This window comes from Notamacropus eugenii, chromosome 5 (assembly GCF_028372415.1).
Source record: "Notamacropus eugenii isolate mMacEug1 chromosome 5, mMacEug1.pri_v2, whole genome shotgun sequence".
NCBI classification, from domain to species: Eukaryota; Metazoa; Chordata; class Mammalia; order Diprotodontia; family Macropodidae; genus Notamacropus; species Notamacropus eugenii.
Window position 1 is genome coordinate 49,212,055 of NC_092876.1, and position 18,727 is coordinate 49,230,781.

Sequence of the window (18,727 nt, forward strand, 5' to 3'; positions counted from 1 at the left end):
CTCTTTGGCTGCTGCATCTCATTGCTGACTCATTCTGAATCATAGCCTCTCAGCATCTGAGAGGACTGCCAAGGTCATCCAGTCCAAAACTTACCTGAATAATGACTCTCACCTACATATGATGTTCCCGAAAAGTGATTATGTAGCCTCCCCTGAAGACCTCCAGTGATGTGGTGCTCATTCAGTTTTGGACAGCTTTAATTATTAGGAAGTTTGTACTTGCATGGAGCCAAAATCTGCCTCAGTTTGTCCTCTTCAGCCAAGCAAAACAACCCCTAATTCCTCTTCTGCTTAATTTTTGAAGATAGTCATATTCCCCTTAAGGTCTGCAAGTTAAATCTCTGATCAGGACAGAGTACTGTTACTACAAGACTCTTAACTCCCCTTGTTCTCAACACTGAGTGAGCACCACCTTGTTCCCAGTTTCCCAAGCTCATAACCTTGGTATCGACCTTGATTCTTCCCTCCCACTTACCCTATGGAACCAGTTTGTTGCCAAGTTTTGTTGTTTCTTCCTTCACTGACTCTTTTATACACCCTCTTCTCCCCACTCACACAACAGGCACCCTTACTGCAGCATACCTGAATTGTTGCAGTGACCCAAAGCTGGGTCTGCCTGCCTTGTGTTTCCCCACACCAGTCCATCCTCCACACAACTGTCAAAGTGATCTTAAAGTACAAGTCTGATCGTATCACCACAGCTCCCCATTGAATAAACTCCAGAGGCTCTTAAAGAACAAATATAAAATCCCATTTGGCTTTTAAAACCCTTCAGAATCCAACCCCCACCCCCCCTTCCTTTCTGATCTTTTTACACTGGCCATACCGTTCACCCTTAGGCTTTCAACTATTAACTTTTGTGCTTTACTGTCAAATCTGCATTTCTAGACCCTGTATCTCTTCTGAGTTCTTTATTGAAGCTCCTGGGGCAGCTAGGTGGTGCAGTGGATAGAGCACTAGTGCAGAAGTCAGGAGGACCTGAGCTCAAATCGCACCTCAGACACTTGACACTTCCTAGCTGTGTGGCTTTGGGCAAGTCACTTAGCCCCAAGTGCTTCATCCTGGGTCATCTCCAGTCATCTTGATGAATATCTGGTCAGTGGATTCAGATGACTCTGGAGGAGAAGTGAGGCTGGTGACCTGCACAGCCCTCCCTCACTCAGAACAAAGTCAAGTGCAAATCATGTCATTATTTCTCTGATGGCATGGTCTTCTTTGGCAACGAAGGATGAACACACATTGGAGCTCCTACTGCCATCAGGTCACCTCCATCTGGATTTTCTCCTGGCTTCTTAAGGACTCTCGGCTTTTGACAACCTATCTTTCCTTTTCAGCCCTTTGCTGATCCTTCTCACTTATTTCTTACTACTCTTAAATCAATAATAACCTTGGATCTATCTTGGAGTTTCCTTTCTTTCTTAACTCATATCTGCTCAGTTCCTGATCCTACCACTTGCAGTTCTGAATTATCTTTTGAACCCACTCCCTCCTCTTAGTTCTTCCTGTTGCCTCTCTAGTTTGCTGTTGATACTAGCTGCCGCAACTATTGCCATAACCATTACTTTTATTGTCTCCTGCTCCTCCAGCCTTTATACTGCTGTCAGAATCATCTTTTTTATTTGGATCTTCTGTGGTGTGCCCATTACTTGGGACAAGCAATAATTTTGAAATGGTTTCATTTTGGGACCAAATTTGTTAACATGTGGGTGCTCCTGCTGATACTGGACTTGGTCAGGAACATCTGACCTTGGCCAAGTGAAACTTGAAGGAGATGGTTTTCTCACTTTCATTAGTTCTTTGTCAGTTGAGGGCTGGATTTTGAGCCATGTACCATCCCCTCCTGATTGAGCTTCTTTCTGACTTTGTGGACTTCTCTAGGATGACAGTTGCTGTCTCATCCCTGGAACATTCCTGTGCCATTACTGGACCCCTTCTCCCATTGGTGAATCCCTTCTGTGGCCTCTCTTTTGGAGTCAGGCCAGACCACAGACCAGCCTTGCTCCATTCCCCACCCAACTGTACTTTTGACTCTATGGACTTTGCCACCTTCCTGCTACCCTCCCCTCAGTCTTTTAGCTCTGTTTTATCTGTTGTCTTCTTTCATTAGAATGTAAGGTTCTGGAAGGCAGGAACTGTCTTTGTATTTGTAATGCCTCATTGCAGCACAGTGCTTGGCACGTGGTAAACTTAACAAATGCTTGTTGCCTGCTTGCCATACATGAATGTTGTATTGTTCTTAATAGTGTGGTTTTTGTGAGTGAATATTACTCTCAAGGAAATGTGCAGGGATTATAGCTCTTAAAGAACTTTTAGGGATACTGGAACCACACTGCTGGTGTGAGGAAGGGAGGAAGGAACAAAACATCAAGCATTGAGAACCCATTTCTGCAAAAAAGCACTAATTAATCTTGAGAAAACAAGCACAAACCTTCAGAAGGACCTGTAGCTGGGGTAGTTGGTACTGATTCCTCTGACGTGTGGTATGGACTTCTTAATGTTGAAGAAGGAAACCATAAGACTGTTAAAAAAAAATCCAGCTGCTAACCAATGATAGGAGGAAAAAGCAGTTGTTATGGGTAAGGCAGCCACTTTTAGAGTGCTAAAGATTGAATAAGGGTGTAATTTCCACTGTGAAACTCTTTCATTTAAAGCTACCCAAAATGTGTTAGTAGAAGATTTCTAGGTGAGGGTAAAGATCTGGACAGCCTTGTCAGGCCCTTCTGATGGGTCTGGAAGTCTTATCTCTGTCAAGAGATTGATGAACTTTGATGAACATATTGATATACCAAGAGAAAGAAGTTTTTGGAAATAAAAAACTTTCCCAGTGGAGATAGAATATTGTAACATGAGTTTGTGCCATGTCAGATGTTATGAAAGTTTAAGGAATTTATCCAAGAGATGGAGATAAACTGAAGGACTCCTCTGACTTAAACTCTCTTGGAAAACTAAGGACTGTTATCACAGCTAGACTTAGAAAAATGGACTATTCATCAAAGCAATGTTTTGTGCCCGATATGATAAGTGGGGTTTCATGATGAATTAAAGAATATGTCATTCTTTTAGACTCCTCTCCAAGTTATATAAAACAAGTGATTGCTGCAAAAAAGAGGACATTTCATCTAAATCATTTTATGTGACACCCTTAGGGATGGACATAGTGGAGAGTTTATGGAGGAGATGAGGTCTGACTTGGACTTTGAAGAATGGGTAAGAATTTGACATGTGAAAAAGAAAGGAGAGAGGAAGTATCCTAGGCATAGGGAATGAAAGCCACTAAGTGAAGCTTTTGTTCCAGGGAATGACTAGTCTGGTTTGGCAGGCTCACACAGTAGAGTCAGGGAAGACAGCAGTTGTTTAGTGATATACCAGCCCCTGGGACTAGAAAGGCAAGTGAAAGCAAATCCCTGTCTTTAGGAAGTTTGTCTTCTATTCTGAGGGTAACAACATTCGCACAATAAAGTGAGATGGGAAATTAGCTTGGAAAGATAGAGTGAGAATTTCAAACATAGGAATGAGTATTTTATTCTTGAGGCATCCTGGGACCCACTGGAGACATCTCAAACAGGGAAGAGACATGGTTAGATTTTCACTTCAGGAATATCACTTGGACCGTGGAGGATGGATTGGAGAGGAGAGAGACAAGAGGTTATCGTAAGAGTTCAGTTGAAAGGTGGTGAAGACCCTATGCCATGATGGCCATGTGAGTGGAGAGAAGGGAATTGATGCAGGTGATATTCTGGAAGTAGAATTGGCTCAAGTCTGGCACCTGATTAGACTTGAGCTCAGTAACTATGAGCCATGTTGAGTTTGAGATGCCTTTGGGATATCCAGGAGATGTCCAGCAGCTAGTTTTTGATATGGGACTAGAGCAAGAGCAAAAGATGATGGATAGGTTAGTTACATCAATTTGTAAATCATCTTCTTAGAGATAATACCAAGAGAGATAAGAGTGGAAAACCTACGGTCCATATGTTGAATGGTAATCCAACAGAGGAGCCTGAAAAGGGCTATTTGTACAGGCAGGAGAAGAACCAGGAGAGAGCAGTGCCACTTTCCCCAAAATTGGGAGAGAATTCTACAGTTCCATTCTCAGAGATCCCCAACAATGCTTTGGCAGTCGTAGCTGTAAGTTCTTAAAATTCGCTGGGAATTTATTTTATCTCAGCCAAGTTACTAGAAGATGTTGAGGGTAATTGCATACTGTCTTAATATCTCCTGATTTTGCATTCCATTGTAAACCACCTTTGTTTTATCCTTCCTACCCAACCTGAAGGGGAGGAGCTATGTAGAATATGGGAAAGGACATTAGATTTGGAATCAGTAAATCTGTGTGCTTCCTGGTTTGACTAATTCTCTGTGTGACCTCAGCCCTTTAATCTTTCAAGGTTTTATTGGTCAAATCCATAAAATGAGGAGGTTGAATTTAGAGGCCTTCTAAAGTACGTTGAGGGTAGCTAGGTGGCAGTGGATAGAGTGCCTGACCTGGAGTTAGGAAGACTCATCTTCCTGAGTTCAAATCTGACCTCAGACATATAACCCTGGGCAAGTCACTTCCTGTTTGCCTCAGTTTCCTCATCTGTCAAGTGAGGTGGAGAAGGGAATGGCAAATCGCTGCAGCATCTATGCCAAGAAAACCCCAAATGGGGTCACGAAGAATTTGACATGTCTGAAAAACAACAACAAAGGTACTTGGAAATCCTAAATCTATGTTCCTAGTAGTAGTGGAGGCTCAATTGAAATTGTGTGATAGAAATTTATAGTGGATCCAATCAGAATGGTTGTGGGATTGCTTCCGCTTTTGTTGAGCAGCATGTGTGTAAGCAGTGGATGATCCAAAGCTTAGTGTTAGTGTCAGGCACAATTGGTGAAATGATAAGGACTTAAGAGGATGATGTAGAGCTGATTTGGTTTACCAAGGAGTGAATTAGTGCTGAGAAGATGGCCTGGAAGAGAATTGATGGGTTAAGGGATTGAAGGTTATGGTACAGATGAAAAGTAAGGTTTGGTAAGGGAAGGCAGAAGGAGAGGTGGAAAGCCAATAGATCCTAATCAGATAGGGGGATTTTTGGGGTTCTTGAACATGGTGGTACATTTGTAGGTGGTGGCAGCATCCAGGCTATGACCATCTTTGTGTGTGATTTGAGGTGGATGGAGGAGTAGGTCATGGGAAGTGACTAGGTTGCGGGTCTATGAGGTTAGGGTGTTTGAAGGAGAGTCAGTATGTATATTGAAGTCCTCTAGTAAGACGGCAAGAGTTGGGGAATTTCAGTTCAATTCACTAGACATTTATTAAGTAAGCACCTACTATTTGCCAGGTATTGTGAAGCATTGGGATACAGATAAAAAAGAAAGACAGTCCCTACCTTTAAGGAGTTTACAATTTAATGGGAGAAGAGAATGAACAAGAGGAAACTGGAAAGTGTGTGGAAGGCAGGGTACCACCATGGGTACTTGGAGGCAGAGGTACAGATGGAAATTGGAGTGGAAGGGGAAGACAGAAAATTTATAAGCCATTGTGACCTGGGATATTGTTTTTTGTGGTAGAGAGGAGTAGTGTGAACCTTAATGGAGGGTAGGTGACTGAATGATGGTGAACTGAGGAGAACCTGGAATTGACCATGAGAAACAAAGAGTGTTCTAACCCCTCTATCTTGACCAGTGAGCTGAGAGAAGTGAGGGAAGGTATAGCTAGTACTGGAAAGGGTAGCCAGGGAAGCTGGGTTATCAAGGAAACAAGTTTCTGTAATGGCTGTAAGAGGGCAGAGGAGGAAATTTTGTTGCTTCTAGAACAGACATTCTGGATGTGGCACAATGAAAGGACTGGGTGATGTTTGGAACTTTAGTGTGGGAAGGTTGAGAGGAATTGGGTGGTAAGGGCTGGGGAATGATGCTTGCATGATGAGTTCTAGGGTTTCAGAATCACTGGGATATAATTGAGTATGATTAGATGTAAGAATGTGTATCACTAAGTGGAAGGCACCATCCTTCCCCAAGGAACCTTGAGATCAGGCAGGAGACAAGGGTGGTGCTGTCTGTTGGTCCCATGCAAGGCCCCATTTCACTGCTCCTCTTCCTTTGGAAGGCTTGAGACTAGTCAGGAAAAGGTGCAAAAGGAGAAAGAAGCCCCACTCCCCACTGGCCTTCATTCTTCCCCATGAGATAGAAAGCCTGAGGTCAGATGGAAGACTGCGCCTCTTTACACTGCACCTTCTCATCAGTGTTGGGAGATGAGGCTGGCAACAGGGGGCAGGACCTGCCTTGTCTGGCATAGGTAGAAGTCTAGCCTGGCCCCCTGCTGCTCTTCTTCAGGGAATCCTGGGAGCACATGAGGGCAGACTGCTCTTCTCAGCTCAGCCTGAAGATGAGGCCGTGCAGCAGCAAAGGCAGGCTCTAGCAAGTGGGAGATTCCTGGTGTGTGCAAGGATTGTTTAGGGGGATATGGAAGTCCCCTAGGCCAACGTCTGCTTTCCTTCAGCACATAGATGGTCCAGCCAGAGATGGAAGGTTTTCTCTAGAGGCAGCTAGGTGGTGCAGCGGGTAGAATGTTGGGCTTGGAGTCACAAATCCCTGAGTGTAAGTCCAGCCTTACATACTTCCTAGCGGTATGACCCTGGGCAAGTTATCGTACTTGTTCACTTCAGTTTTCTCAGCTCTAAAATGGGGATAGTAGCAACACCATCTTCCAAGGTTGTTTTGATCAAATGAGATAGTTGTAAAGTGCTTAGCTGCTTATGCCCTTCCTTAATAATTATGACTAGCATTTATATAGCCCTTTAAGGTATTTACATATGTAAGGATGAGGGAATTCACCTAAGATTAGGGACATATCCTGAGTTTCACAGATGTCTCTGTCTCCTTCCCCCCAAAAAAGAAAAAAGTAACATGACTAGATTTTAGGTGATCCATGAATTTAAATGGGAAAAGAATTACATATTTATTTTCATCAGCCTCCAATCGAAATGTATCATTTTCTTCCACTAGGAATTTTTTTTTAAAGCATGTAATTGTGAGCAGGGATACCTAGGCTTCCTCCCACTGCTATAGGGATCTAGTTCACACAAAAGGTGAAATACTCCTTGCCTAGTCAGTTGCCTCTACCCACCCTCCTTTAAAGGAAGAGGGGCTATGTTTAGACCTTAAAGAGACATGAACAAGGTCAGGCTGCCTCCCTTGAATCAACTGTAGGCTTTAGAATAAGCGAAAAAAGCCTTGATCATTTTAATGCCTTTGAAATGTGTTAGATGAACTGGATGGATTGGTTGAGAGACTTGTAGTAGGGCTTTGTCTGGAGCAGCTTTGTGGTAGAAACCCTCAGCCAAGCCCCTGAGGAGGATTCTCTTGAGGAGTTGGAGTAGTAAGCCTCAGTCTCTTCCCCCACCCCTTGTCCAGAGGACCCAGGAAAGATTTGGCCTTTTTCTTTGGCATCTGAGCTGACAGCAAGGAGGCACAGTGGTTAGAATACTGGACCCAGAGTCAGCAAGACCTGGGCTCAAATCCAGCCTCCCATACTTAACTAGCCTCCTTGCTGTCTGCTCCTAATAACTGGCATTCATATAGTGCTGTAAGATTTGCAGAGTGCTTTACTAATGGATCTTTTTGGGCCTTACAACTGTCTTAGGAAGTGTCAATGCTGTCAGCACCCCCATTAGGAAGCTGAGGCATCTGCCACACCCACTATTGTCTTCCTCAGCTACCACTCTTCAGCTGATGTGTCCACCTCCTTTCATGGACAAATATACCTTGGTTCTACCATTTATGCCATTTTTCATATTTACCACATCTCTATGATCTTCTCACATCTTTGCGCCTTTGGGTCTCTTACAGGTGATTCTTATATTGTGGTGTTCCGTGATGCAAAACCATGCAACATCACTGGGAAAGTTTTTTATTAGAAATGTTGTGGCAGCAAACCGCTTGTAATCATTGAGTGATCTGCATTTTCTCAATTGTGATCTAGCCCAGTCTCTTCATTTTCATTTTTTATCCCAGCTCATTCTTTTACTGTAGTCCCTGTCCAAAATGTGCACGTACTAATGATGACATACTGATGAACGTAACTGAATGTTGTCTTCCCCCAGGCCATGTGCCTTCTTCATCTACTTTGTTTTGTCTCTGTAGATTTCTAGGCCAGTCTTTTTTGATTGTCTGTAGATTCAGTGACTCATTGAAGAGTTCTGTGGGTCTAGTGTGATCTGTGTGATGCTATCCACAAACAGGAGCATTTGGAGAACCTTGTTGTTTACTTGGAGTCCATCTGTTTGGACTTTGAGACACATGGCAAACTATGATAACTAAAATTTAATATTTGCTTCATTAGATTCTTTGAGATATTACTGTATCTTCAGAAACATCACGTGTTAGATATGTGAAGGAGGGAGAATCAGTTAAAAAGAACTCATTCTAGAATAACATAATTCTCTAACAGGGCAACGGTTATGCTTTTGTTTCTGACAAGGGCTAAGAGTTAGGTTGAATAAAAATCACACACCCCTCTATTGATACCATCTCCAGAGCAGTGCCTCTTTATTTAAAACAGTGGGTTTCTTTCTTCATTTATAAGTGGAAGCAGGTACAAACAACAGGAGATTCTGTGGAGCTTTTGATTTTCCTTCAGTGTCCTGAAAAAAATAAAGTATTTCTTAAAAATATATATAATTAAAGCAGTTTTTGGCTAAAGAAAATATTATTAATGAAAAGACTGCTTTAATAAAAGAATAGAAAAAAATGCTTGTATTTGGGAAACATTTTCCCTGGCACTTTCCTTTCTACTTATTTTAATATATGTGTAATTGAATCTCCTTCTTATCAATTAAATGTATTTTAGACAGTGCATTTGAATTGGCTGTTGTCTTTGGGATGAAATTTTCCAGTGTAGTTGACCAATACAATTTGACCAACATTTGTTGGTGCTATCTGGGCTTATATGAGTAGGAAGTAGAATTTGGTGACCCATGTGATTTCGATGGTGTGAAAGGCTTAAAACTTCACATTAATCATTGTTTTCTTCCTTAGATCTCACCTCTAGTAATAATTTAATGGATAGTCTTCTCTGGGGATATTGGCTTTACATGTACCAAGTTTAAAGCTAAATTGTGGGAGTTTTGTTATTTATGTCTTTAAAAACAATACTGATGGTGCTGTTTGTTTGCTATCATTATTTAATTCAAAAAACACTTATTGAGTGCTTTTGTGTGTCAAATCCTGTACTTGATACTGCCTGTCTGCTCTCAGAGAACTTCTATTCTACTGATGAGATACAGTAAACTCCATATTGGTCACTGTTTATGGAAGTCAGGAAAGGCCTAATGTTGTAGGTGGTGCCTGAGTTGTGCTCTGAAGGAAGCTAGGATCTTATGTGATGAAAATGAGGAGAGAATGTATGTCTGACATGGGAACTCTGCATGCCAAGGTGAGGAGGTAGGAATTGCATTGTTGTGTTGGGTAGCACCTGCCAAGTCAGTTTGATTAGAACAGAGTGCATCAAGAGCAGCCACATGAAATTAGACCAGAAAGGTTGGTAGGCACCAGATTGTTAAGGGTTTTAAGTGCCAGGTTAAGAATTTTCTATTTTATCCTTTAGACAAGAGGTAGTTGTTGAAAATTTCTTAGTAGGGCATGTGACATAGTCATGGTAAGTTTTAGGAATAGAAGTACACATGCATATTTGGCAGCGCTGTGTGAGGGGTAAATTGTAGAGGGGAAGATCAATTAGGAGGTTATTGAAATAGTCCTGAGGTGAGGTACTGAAAGCCGCATGTGGGGCAGAAGCTGCGTATGTGAAGAGATGGGCCATGGATGCAAGAGGATGATGGATAGGAAATTAACAAGACTGCCCCCCTGCAAACATACCTTTTGGTTAATGGCACCTTCATCCTTTCAGTTGCCCAGACTCACAGTCATCTTTGCCTCTTAGCTTTATCTCCCATGCCTTATCCAGGCAATTCTCAAATCCCATTGATTCCACCTCCAGTGCCTCATTTGTATCCATTTCCTCTCTATTCACACTGCTACCTTTGTGTTTCAGACCCTCATCACTCTTCATCCAGACTCCTTTCAGAGTCTCCTGGTTGGTCTTCCTAATAGCCCTTCTTTTTCTCCTATCTTCCTTCTAGCTGTCACAGTAATCTTCCTAAGACCCGTGGAGATCTGAACATGTCATTCCTCTGCTTAAAAACTTAGAGTGCCTCCCTGTAGCCTTCAGGCCTTCTACAGCTGGCTCTTACCTTCCTTGTGCTGCTAACTCATTGCCCTTTTGTGGACTCCTCCTTCTGGTCAGAGGGCATAACTATTCTTCACTCAGTATTCTGTCTGGACTTGGAGTCAGGAAGAGCAGTGTTGGAGTCCTGTGTGAGCTTGGGCAAGTCCACTCATCATGACTTCTTTGTACTTCAGTTTCCTACTCTCTGGAATGAGGGAGTTGGACTCTGGTTTCTGGGATCTCATATCTAAATCCATGATCCTGAGACTTGCTGCCAGGGTGAATTCATACATGATTAGCCCCCCCTCCTGAAGCCTTTCGCTTCCTTCTTTCTCTGTCTTTGAGAATGAATCTTGGTGTTCACATTCTGAGTCTTACACATGGTCATCATCTTGATTAGCCTCATGAGTGTGGGACTGTGGAGCTTAACATAATCTTAACATAATGTAAGTGTCTTATTTGTGATCATTTGCTCCCTGACTCTTTGGGGTGGAAGGAGGTTTTGTTGCTGCTTCTATTTATTTTTTTCATACTTGTGGTCAATGTGTACATTGTTTTGTCATTGCTTCCACTCTGAATAACTTCATGTAAATTTTTTTTTGCATTTTAAAATTTGTCATATGTGGTGCAATACTATTCCATTATATATATTTATGATATATGTTAATATTTACTTATGTATATTTATTCAGCCACTCAATTATTGGACCATATAGGCAGTTTCCAGATTTTTTGCAATTTAAAATAGTAGTTTATATAAAATATTTTTGACCAGATAGGTCTTTTTTTTCTTTTAGGGACATTATTAAGGTATAATCTTAGTAATGGGATCACTGACTTATACAAAAAGTGAACATTCTTAAGTCTCACTGAATGTTAACATTTTGCTTTTTTGAGAAGCTTGCACCAATTTGTAGCGCCTCCCCCCCCCAGTAGCATAATAGTGGATGTATTTAACCACATCAACCAATATGAGATTTTGTGATTTTTAACTATATTTGCCAATTTTATGGGTGTAAGGTGCTTTCTTTAAAAAGTTTCAGCACATTTTCAAGGAGTTATTGATAAATTGTGTTCCTTTCTCAGGGACCACGTATTCATATACCTTGTTATTTTTTTTTAAATAAGTTTTTTTTTTCCAGTTGGCAAAAATCTGTCTTTTCTTTTCACTACCTTCCACACTGATAAAGAAACAAAACTATTTGAAAAAACGTATATATAGTCAAATGAAACAAATTTTCACATTGTCTATGTCCAAAAAAAAGTCTAATCCTGCACTCTGAGGTAACAGGTTTCATCATAAGTCCTTTGGAATCATGGTTATTCATTTCACTGATGAGAGTTCCTCAGGTTTATTGTTATTGTGTAAATTTTTTTCCTGGTTCTGCTTAATTCTCTCTGCATCAGTTCATAGTTTCTTTGAAACTGTCCCCATCATCTTAAAGCACAATAATGTTCTATCACATTCATATGCCATAACTTGTTCAGATATTCCCCAATTGATGGGCATCCCTTCAGTTTCCAATTGCTTGCCACTACAGAAAGAGCCACTAATAAATATTTTTGTACGTATGGATGATAAAAACATTTTTAAACTCTTCATCTCCACTAAGGATTCTGGTTGAACTTGTGATGAAGCGGTTTTCCTTTGAGGCTTTTTTTATTTATTTGTAGGTATTTTAGAGTCATTCTTTTCTCCTGGTTTGTGTCTGATTGACTTTATTACCATAATAGCCTTTAATGGACCATGTCACCTCTCCCCTCTCATTCTCCTAACTCCAGTGCCTCCATTTCAGACAATATTTCTGTTAAGGGCAGCCTTCCAGCAAATTATTAAAGTATGTAGTCACAGGATTATCTCTTTTGTGTTGTCTTACTTAATGATTAATGTGATTTGTGTTTTGAATGTATGTTCTTTTTATCAGCCGTGTTAAAATTCTTTTTAATTTGGCATCCGTTAAGTAGAACTACACAAAGCAGTGTTTATAATGTTATTATTCATTATTAAATGGTTATAAAATAGTCATGTCTAACTCTTTATGACCCCGTTTGGAGTGTTTTGTTGGGAAAGATTCTGGAATGGTTTGCCATTTCCTTCTCCAGCTCATTTTACATGTGAGGAAACTGAGGCAAACAGGGTAGGGTGACTTGCCCCGGGTTACACAACATGAAGTGTCTGAGGCCAGGTTTGAACTCAGGAAGATGAGTTTTTCTGACTCCAGGCCTAGCACAGTTGCCCAATTTATACTAATATGTTTACTGAAATAGTACATAGCATTTATAAAAACACAGTAAGGTTTGCAAAGCTCTTTCCCAATAAGTTTCATTTGGTTTTCACAATAACCCTGTGAGGTAGGGGCTGTTATTCTCCCTAGAGATAAGGAAATTGAGGCTGAGAGGTAGAATGCCCAGGGTCACACAGCTAGTGAGGATCTGAGACCAGATCTGAACTCAGATCTAACTGACTCCAGGTCCATTGCTTTACCTCCCTTGGGCCAGCTAGCTCCCTTTAGGTTTATGACTATGATTCTATACTTTTGTAAATTACCTGGATGCTCTATGCTGAAATTTAACATGGAAAGCACTAACATTGTCCATTAAGTTTAGCCTAAATCTTGTTGTTATGATATCTCATTTATATAATTGTTGTCAAAATGTGTCTATTTAGAGATGCATACGTACATGTAGTTGGTTTGGTTTGGTTTTCTTTATATAGAATCACTCCATCTTCCCACAGTTCTTTGAAACCTTCATGTTTGTCATCCTGAGTGGTGCAGTAAAATGTGAGGGAGATTTTTCAAGTGTTTTTATCTTGGTAGGATCAGCATGAGTCTATTTTCTGCTCCTTGGAAAGTCTAGGCCGTGTAGTGTTTGAGAAGTCACTGAACTGCTGAGCTGTTCTGGTCTTCATCTATAAAATAAGGATAGTGATACTTGTGAGAACCAGTTAAGATACTTATCTGTCACAGTTTGTAAAATTTCAAATACTACATAAAGGGAAGGGATTTTTATTACCTTTAAAAATTGTGTCTTTGTTTTCTAGATCCGACGGAGGCGCCTTGCTCGACTTGCTGGTGGACAGACTTCACAGCCCTCTACCCCACTTACCTCTCCACAGAGAGAAAACCCACCAGGCCCTCCTGTAGCAGCACCAGCCCCAGGCCCTTCCCATAATCTTGGTCTAAATGTCCACAACATGACCCCAGCTACCTCCCCAATAGGTGCATCAGGTGAGCCTTAGCTTAATACTGGAAAGGAATTTTTAATTTTGACCATGGTATTTCATTAAATCTGTAAATAGTATAGTTTTTTTTTTTTGACAGATTCTAGGTAAATGAAGATTAACATCTTGAAATGCTGTGTACTCTTAAAACACATTTACTATGATACACTTCCATTCACAATGGAATATTACTGCTGTTTTAAAAGTCTTGATCTGATGGATATATTTAACAGGGTATCTTTTTTAAAGTTCCTTTTAATCTACCAATTGTATAATGTTTTTCTTTTTTAACTTTTTAAATATTTTTTCCAATTCCATGTGAAAATATTTTAACAGTTTTTTTCTTAACTTTGAGCTCCTAATTCTCTCCCTTCTTCCTCATTGAGAAGGCAAGCAATATGTTTTTCAAAATTAATTTCTTTTTCTTGAGAAATAACATCAAGAGAGATACTATTTTAAAGCTTGAGTTACTTTTTCCATTTTGCAGTTGTAGGTCAGTAGATTTCCACATTTCTCTTAACAGATTTTGTTTTTATCTTTGAGTCTTAGGGGCCAACCCACTCAGAATGGCCAGACCCTTCAGTGGTTCATTTTTCAATTATTTAAGAGTTGTAATACATTTCTTCACAATTATTTATTAAGCAACCTCAGTGGTTTCTGAGTATGGCCGTAACACTCTACCTAGGTAGTTTGGATGATGCAAAAATTATTCCTACCCTTAGAGATCACATTTTCTTCCAGTGATTAATAGACAGTTGGTTGATTGTGTTAGAATTCCTGCAAACATGGCCAGTGATCCTTGATTCCGTATCAGAGGGAGATTTATCAGGTATTTATCCCCAGTGAGATTATTGGTACTTTCAGAGTGAGTCCATTTTCCACTCCTTGGAAAGTCTAGGCCATGTGATGTTTGATAAGTCACTTAATCTCTGAGCTGCTCTGATCTTCATCTTTAAAATAAGGACAATGATTCTTAAAAGTTCACATTTTCTTTAGTTGTAGGGCTAGTGTAAAAACTGGAGGTGGGGAGGTGACTTAAGAATACAGTACAGCCTGTGCAAAAATGCTATAAAATATAAAGGACAGGGATGATCCAGCAGTTTTTCACTATGAAGATTGATTAATGATGAGAGCCATCCTGTAGTGCTTCTGCAGTTGTGACAATAGTGTGTGGATTAGTTAATGTATTCTAGAAAGTCTTAGGATTTTTCTGTCTTCATTATTTAGGTCTGTGATTTTTTTAAAAATTAAAAGCATTGCTAGAATAAAGGTTATTGAAACTCATACTGATGATTAAAGATGAAGATAAAATCTTTTTCCCTTCTCACTTTCACCTCTGTGTAAATATATATATATACATACACAATATAGGGCTATCCTAGAGGTATCTATTCAGCAAATATTTAAGCATCTATAGGCTTATTGTATTCATTTAGAAGGATATACAGACAAATAAATTCAAATTTTGAATTCAAAAAACACTCATTGAGCAACTACTGTAAACTAGGGACTGGAGTTACAGAGAGGAAAAATAACATACCCCTTACCCTCAAGAAACTTGTATTCCATTTGAGGAGACAGCATATACATAGAGTGTGATAGGGTAAAGGAAAAATCTGTAGTGTGCTGGAAAAATTGGGGGAGGGATCAAAAACTTCCCCTTGGGGTAAAGAGTAAATTTGAGTTATAAATGAGGTAAGAACTGATCTATGGGTAGAGCCAAGATGGTAAAGATAAGGGAATAGACCAGCCAAACTGTCCCAACATTTTTCTCTAAATAACTTTAAAGTAATATGGCAAATCAAATTCTAAAGCCACATAACCAACAAAAGGTCACGGTAAGACATTTTTCTAGCCTAGAACAACTTACAAGGTCAGAAGGAGAAGTCTGTGGCATGGGGACATGGGCTTGCTGGGGACACAGTTCAACACAAAGCAATGATGACACTCACTGTAGGCCTTCGAGGAAGCCCAGGGCAAAGGGGAGTGCTTGTGGGGTACAAGGGAGCAGAGGCCCTAGTTCTGGGTTGCCGTTCCAGGCAAGTTGTGACTAAGAGCAAGCAAGGGGCCCTACCTGGTAAAACCAGAGCACAGACCAGGAGAACAATGACCATACCTCTCCCCATATCACACCACTTTTGTGGTTGATGTTGTTGAATTATTTTCTGATTCTAAGTCCAGTGCTGTATTTACTGCACCTCCTAGTTGCCCTCACACCACCTTGGAGGTACCAGAAACTCACAGGCCCCCCAGAACTAGCTCTGAATAGAGCAGCACAAAAACCAGAAGCTTGTGAAAGTGACCCTGTCCCCCCAACTGCTTCACCCCCATAAGAGCAGAGCAACTCTGACATAAACTTCAAAATCAAGAAATACCCTGGAAAAATGAGCAGACAACCACAAAAAGAGCCTGACCACAAAAAGCTACTGGTGACAGGGTAGGTCAGAACACAAACTTAGAAGACAATGACATGAAAACATTTATTAGCAAAACCTCAAAAAGAGTCCCTAGAAGAATTAAAGAGATTTGTTTAAGAAGAGCATGAAAAAATTGAAAGTCAGATATGAGTGATAAAGGAAAAATTATAGGAAACAAATGAGAGCACTGCAAGAAAATTACAAAGAGAATTAAAAGCTTGGGAAAAGAGGCATAAAAAATATTGAAGGAAACAACTCCATAAAAACCATTTGGCCAAATGGTTAAAGAGATACCGATGGTTGTGTTTGTTCTTCATTTTCGAAGAGGACTGTGACATCAGCAAAATGATGACATGACTTGCAGTTGCCTTTGATTGGAGGGAGGGAGGGAGGGCTGTGCAAGGTCACCAGCCTCACTTCTCCTCCTGAGCCATCTGGATCCAGTGACCAGATACTCATCATGATGACTGGAGATGGCCCAGAATACAATGGGAGACCCTGGCCCTTTTAGGCTGAGGCCTTTTCAGGTACTCACTTAGAGTGAGGTGATGCCCTTTCAGTGAATAGATCTCTTTAAGAAGTAGTTAAGGATGACCCCTTTAATTAGAAAAACAAAAAAAAATCAAGATGGGAGGGCAAGACCCTCAGGGAGTACAAAGAGGTACAAAAACCTCCCTGAAGAAAGTAATTCCTTGAAAATTAGAATTGGTTAAGTAGAAGCTTGTGACTCTGTAAGACATTAGAGTCAAAAGAATGCAAAAAAAAAATTAGAAGAAAATGTGAACTATCTAACAACTGGCTTGGAAAATACATTCTGGAGAGATAATTTAATTATTATAGAACTGTCTGAAAGCTCCAATTTTTAAGAAAAGAGCTTAGTAAACACGTTTCAAGAAATTATAAAGGAGAACTGCCCAGGTATCTTGAAACTGTAGGGCAAAATAGAAATAGAAAGAATCCAAACTCATGAATGGGAACATCAAATGAAAACTCCCATAAATATTACAGACAAATTTTAGAGCTTCTAGGTCAAGGAGAAAATATTGCAATTAGCCAGAAAGAATTCAGACACTGTGGAGTTATAGGATCACATAAGATTTAGCAGCTACCATCCTAAAGGAGTGTAGGACTTGGAATATCATATTCTGGAAGACAAAGAAGCTGGAATTACAATAAAAAATAACCTCCCCAGCGAAACTGAGTATAATTCTATTAGTGAAGAAACAGATATGTAATGAAATACAGGAATTCAAAGTATTTCTGATGAAAGATCAGATATGAATAGAAAATTTGACATTAAAACACAAGATTTAAGATGTGAGAATTGTGGGAATGGAGTGAACCATAATGGCTCCATCTTGTGAATTATTTCTGGATATAGCTCAGTTCCCTTTGTATTTAATTATGAAATTGTGAGAAAGCTTGATTGCATTGTTTGAACCTGGTATAGTTGGAAATCTGGACCTGTTGCTTTGAGACTCTTAACTAATGACCTAGGTTATGCTGACCAGAAACTCAATCAGATCTGAAGCTTGATGCAAGGAGTTTTCTCACAGTTATGCATCTCAAGCAATTCATATGTCTTATCTGAAAACTGGCCCTGTATTGATAAGTCAGTTACTGTTTCCTTGTTTCTTTGATTGAATATAGATACTTGAGGGGAGTGGTATCCGCTTTTTATAATTTCAGGGAACTGTATCTGTTTGCTCTCCCCCTCCCATCTTGAGAAGATCCTAACCAATCAGATTACTTAATCTTGTATCCTGGTTTATATCCTGTTAATTGGTTTTTTTTTAACGCATAAAAATACCTCCCTCATGTTCAGGGTCTAGTGCCAAGCTGAGCCTTGTCCCTATTTGTTATGCAATTGGCATGCATTGCATAATAAATTGATATGTTCAGAAGCACAAACCTTTGTTTCCTCAGTTATTTCAGGTTTCCCAGAGATGCATAAAAAGTAAACGAGTGAGAAGTTGTGAGGACCTTAACAAGGTTAAACTGCTTACATTCCTAGATGGGAAGATGATACATGTAACCCTAACAACTTTATCAACATTAGGGGGTTTAGAATGAGTTTACTTAGAGGGCATGGGTGTGAATCTGTTATGTTGGGATGATCTCAAAAGAAAAATGGGAGATTGAGGAAGTGGGCTGTACTGAGAGAAGGAGAAGGGAAAACTGGGAAAATTATCTCATATAAAAGAGATGTACGAGGAAGAATTTTTACAATGGGCGGGGGGTGCAGACAATACTTGAAACTCTCATCTGAACTGGTTCAAAGAGGGAAGAATATATGTATATTATACACATGTATTATACATACACATGATATATACTGAGTTGGTCATTGAAATCCATCTTAGCCAACAATGAAGTAGGAGATTAAGGGGCTAAGGGAAAAGGGAAGAGTGATAAGTGATACGAGGGAGGGCAGATTAAAGGAGGGCAGTGGTTAGAAGCCAAACAGATACGTGAGAAGGGATAGGGTAAAAAAAAAAAAAAAACGAGAGAGGATAAATAGAAGAAAATAGGATAGAGAGAAATACACAGTTAAAAATCTTAATTGTGAATGGAATGAGCTTGCTCATAAAACAGAAGCAGACTATTTTAGAAACCAAAATCCAGCAATATTTTGTTTACAAGAAACACGCAGTTGAAATGAAAGATACATACAGAGTTAAAATAAGAGGCTGGAGCAGAATATTCAGAGTATTATTGAGTTAAAGTAAAAAATGCACGGGTAGCAATCATGACCTGAGACAAAGCAAAAGAAGATCTAATTAAAAGATAATTAGGAAAATTACATTTTACTAAGAGGTACCATAGACATGCAGTATCCCATACTAAACATATATGCATCCAGATTTTTAAAGGAAAAGTTAAATGAGT

The 18,727-nt window shown here is 39.9% G+C and overlaps 1 protein-coding gene across 4 annotated transcripts in view; it reads left to right on the forward strand.

Annotated features, from left to right (window-relative positions):
- The window catches only part of UBE4B (ubiquitination factor E4B), a 149,618-nt gene that overhangs the window by 12,667 nt on the left and 118,224 nt on the right, over window positions 1–18,727 (forward strand). For all 4 annotated transcript variants that reach the window (XM_072608812.1, XM_072608813.1, XM_072608814.1 and 1 more), the window contains exon 2: window positions 13,242–13,428. In XM_072608812.1, coding sequence (XP_072464913.1) covers window positions 13,242–13,428 — 187 coding nt within the window. The remainder of the gene's footprint in view (window positions 1–13,241; window positions 13,429–18,727) is intronic.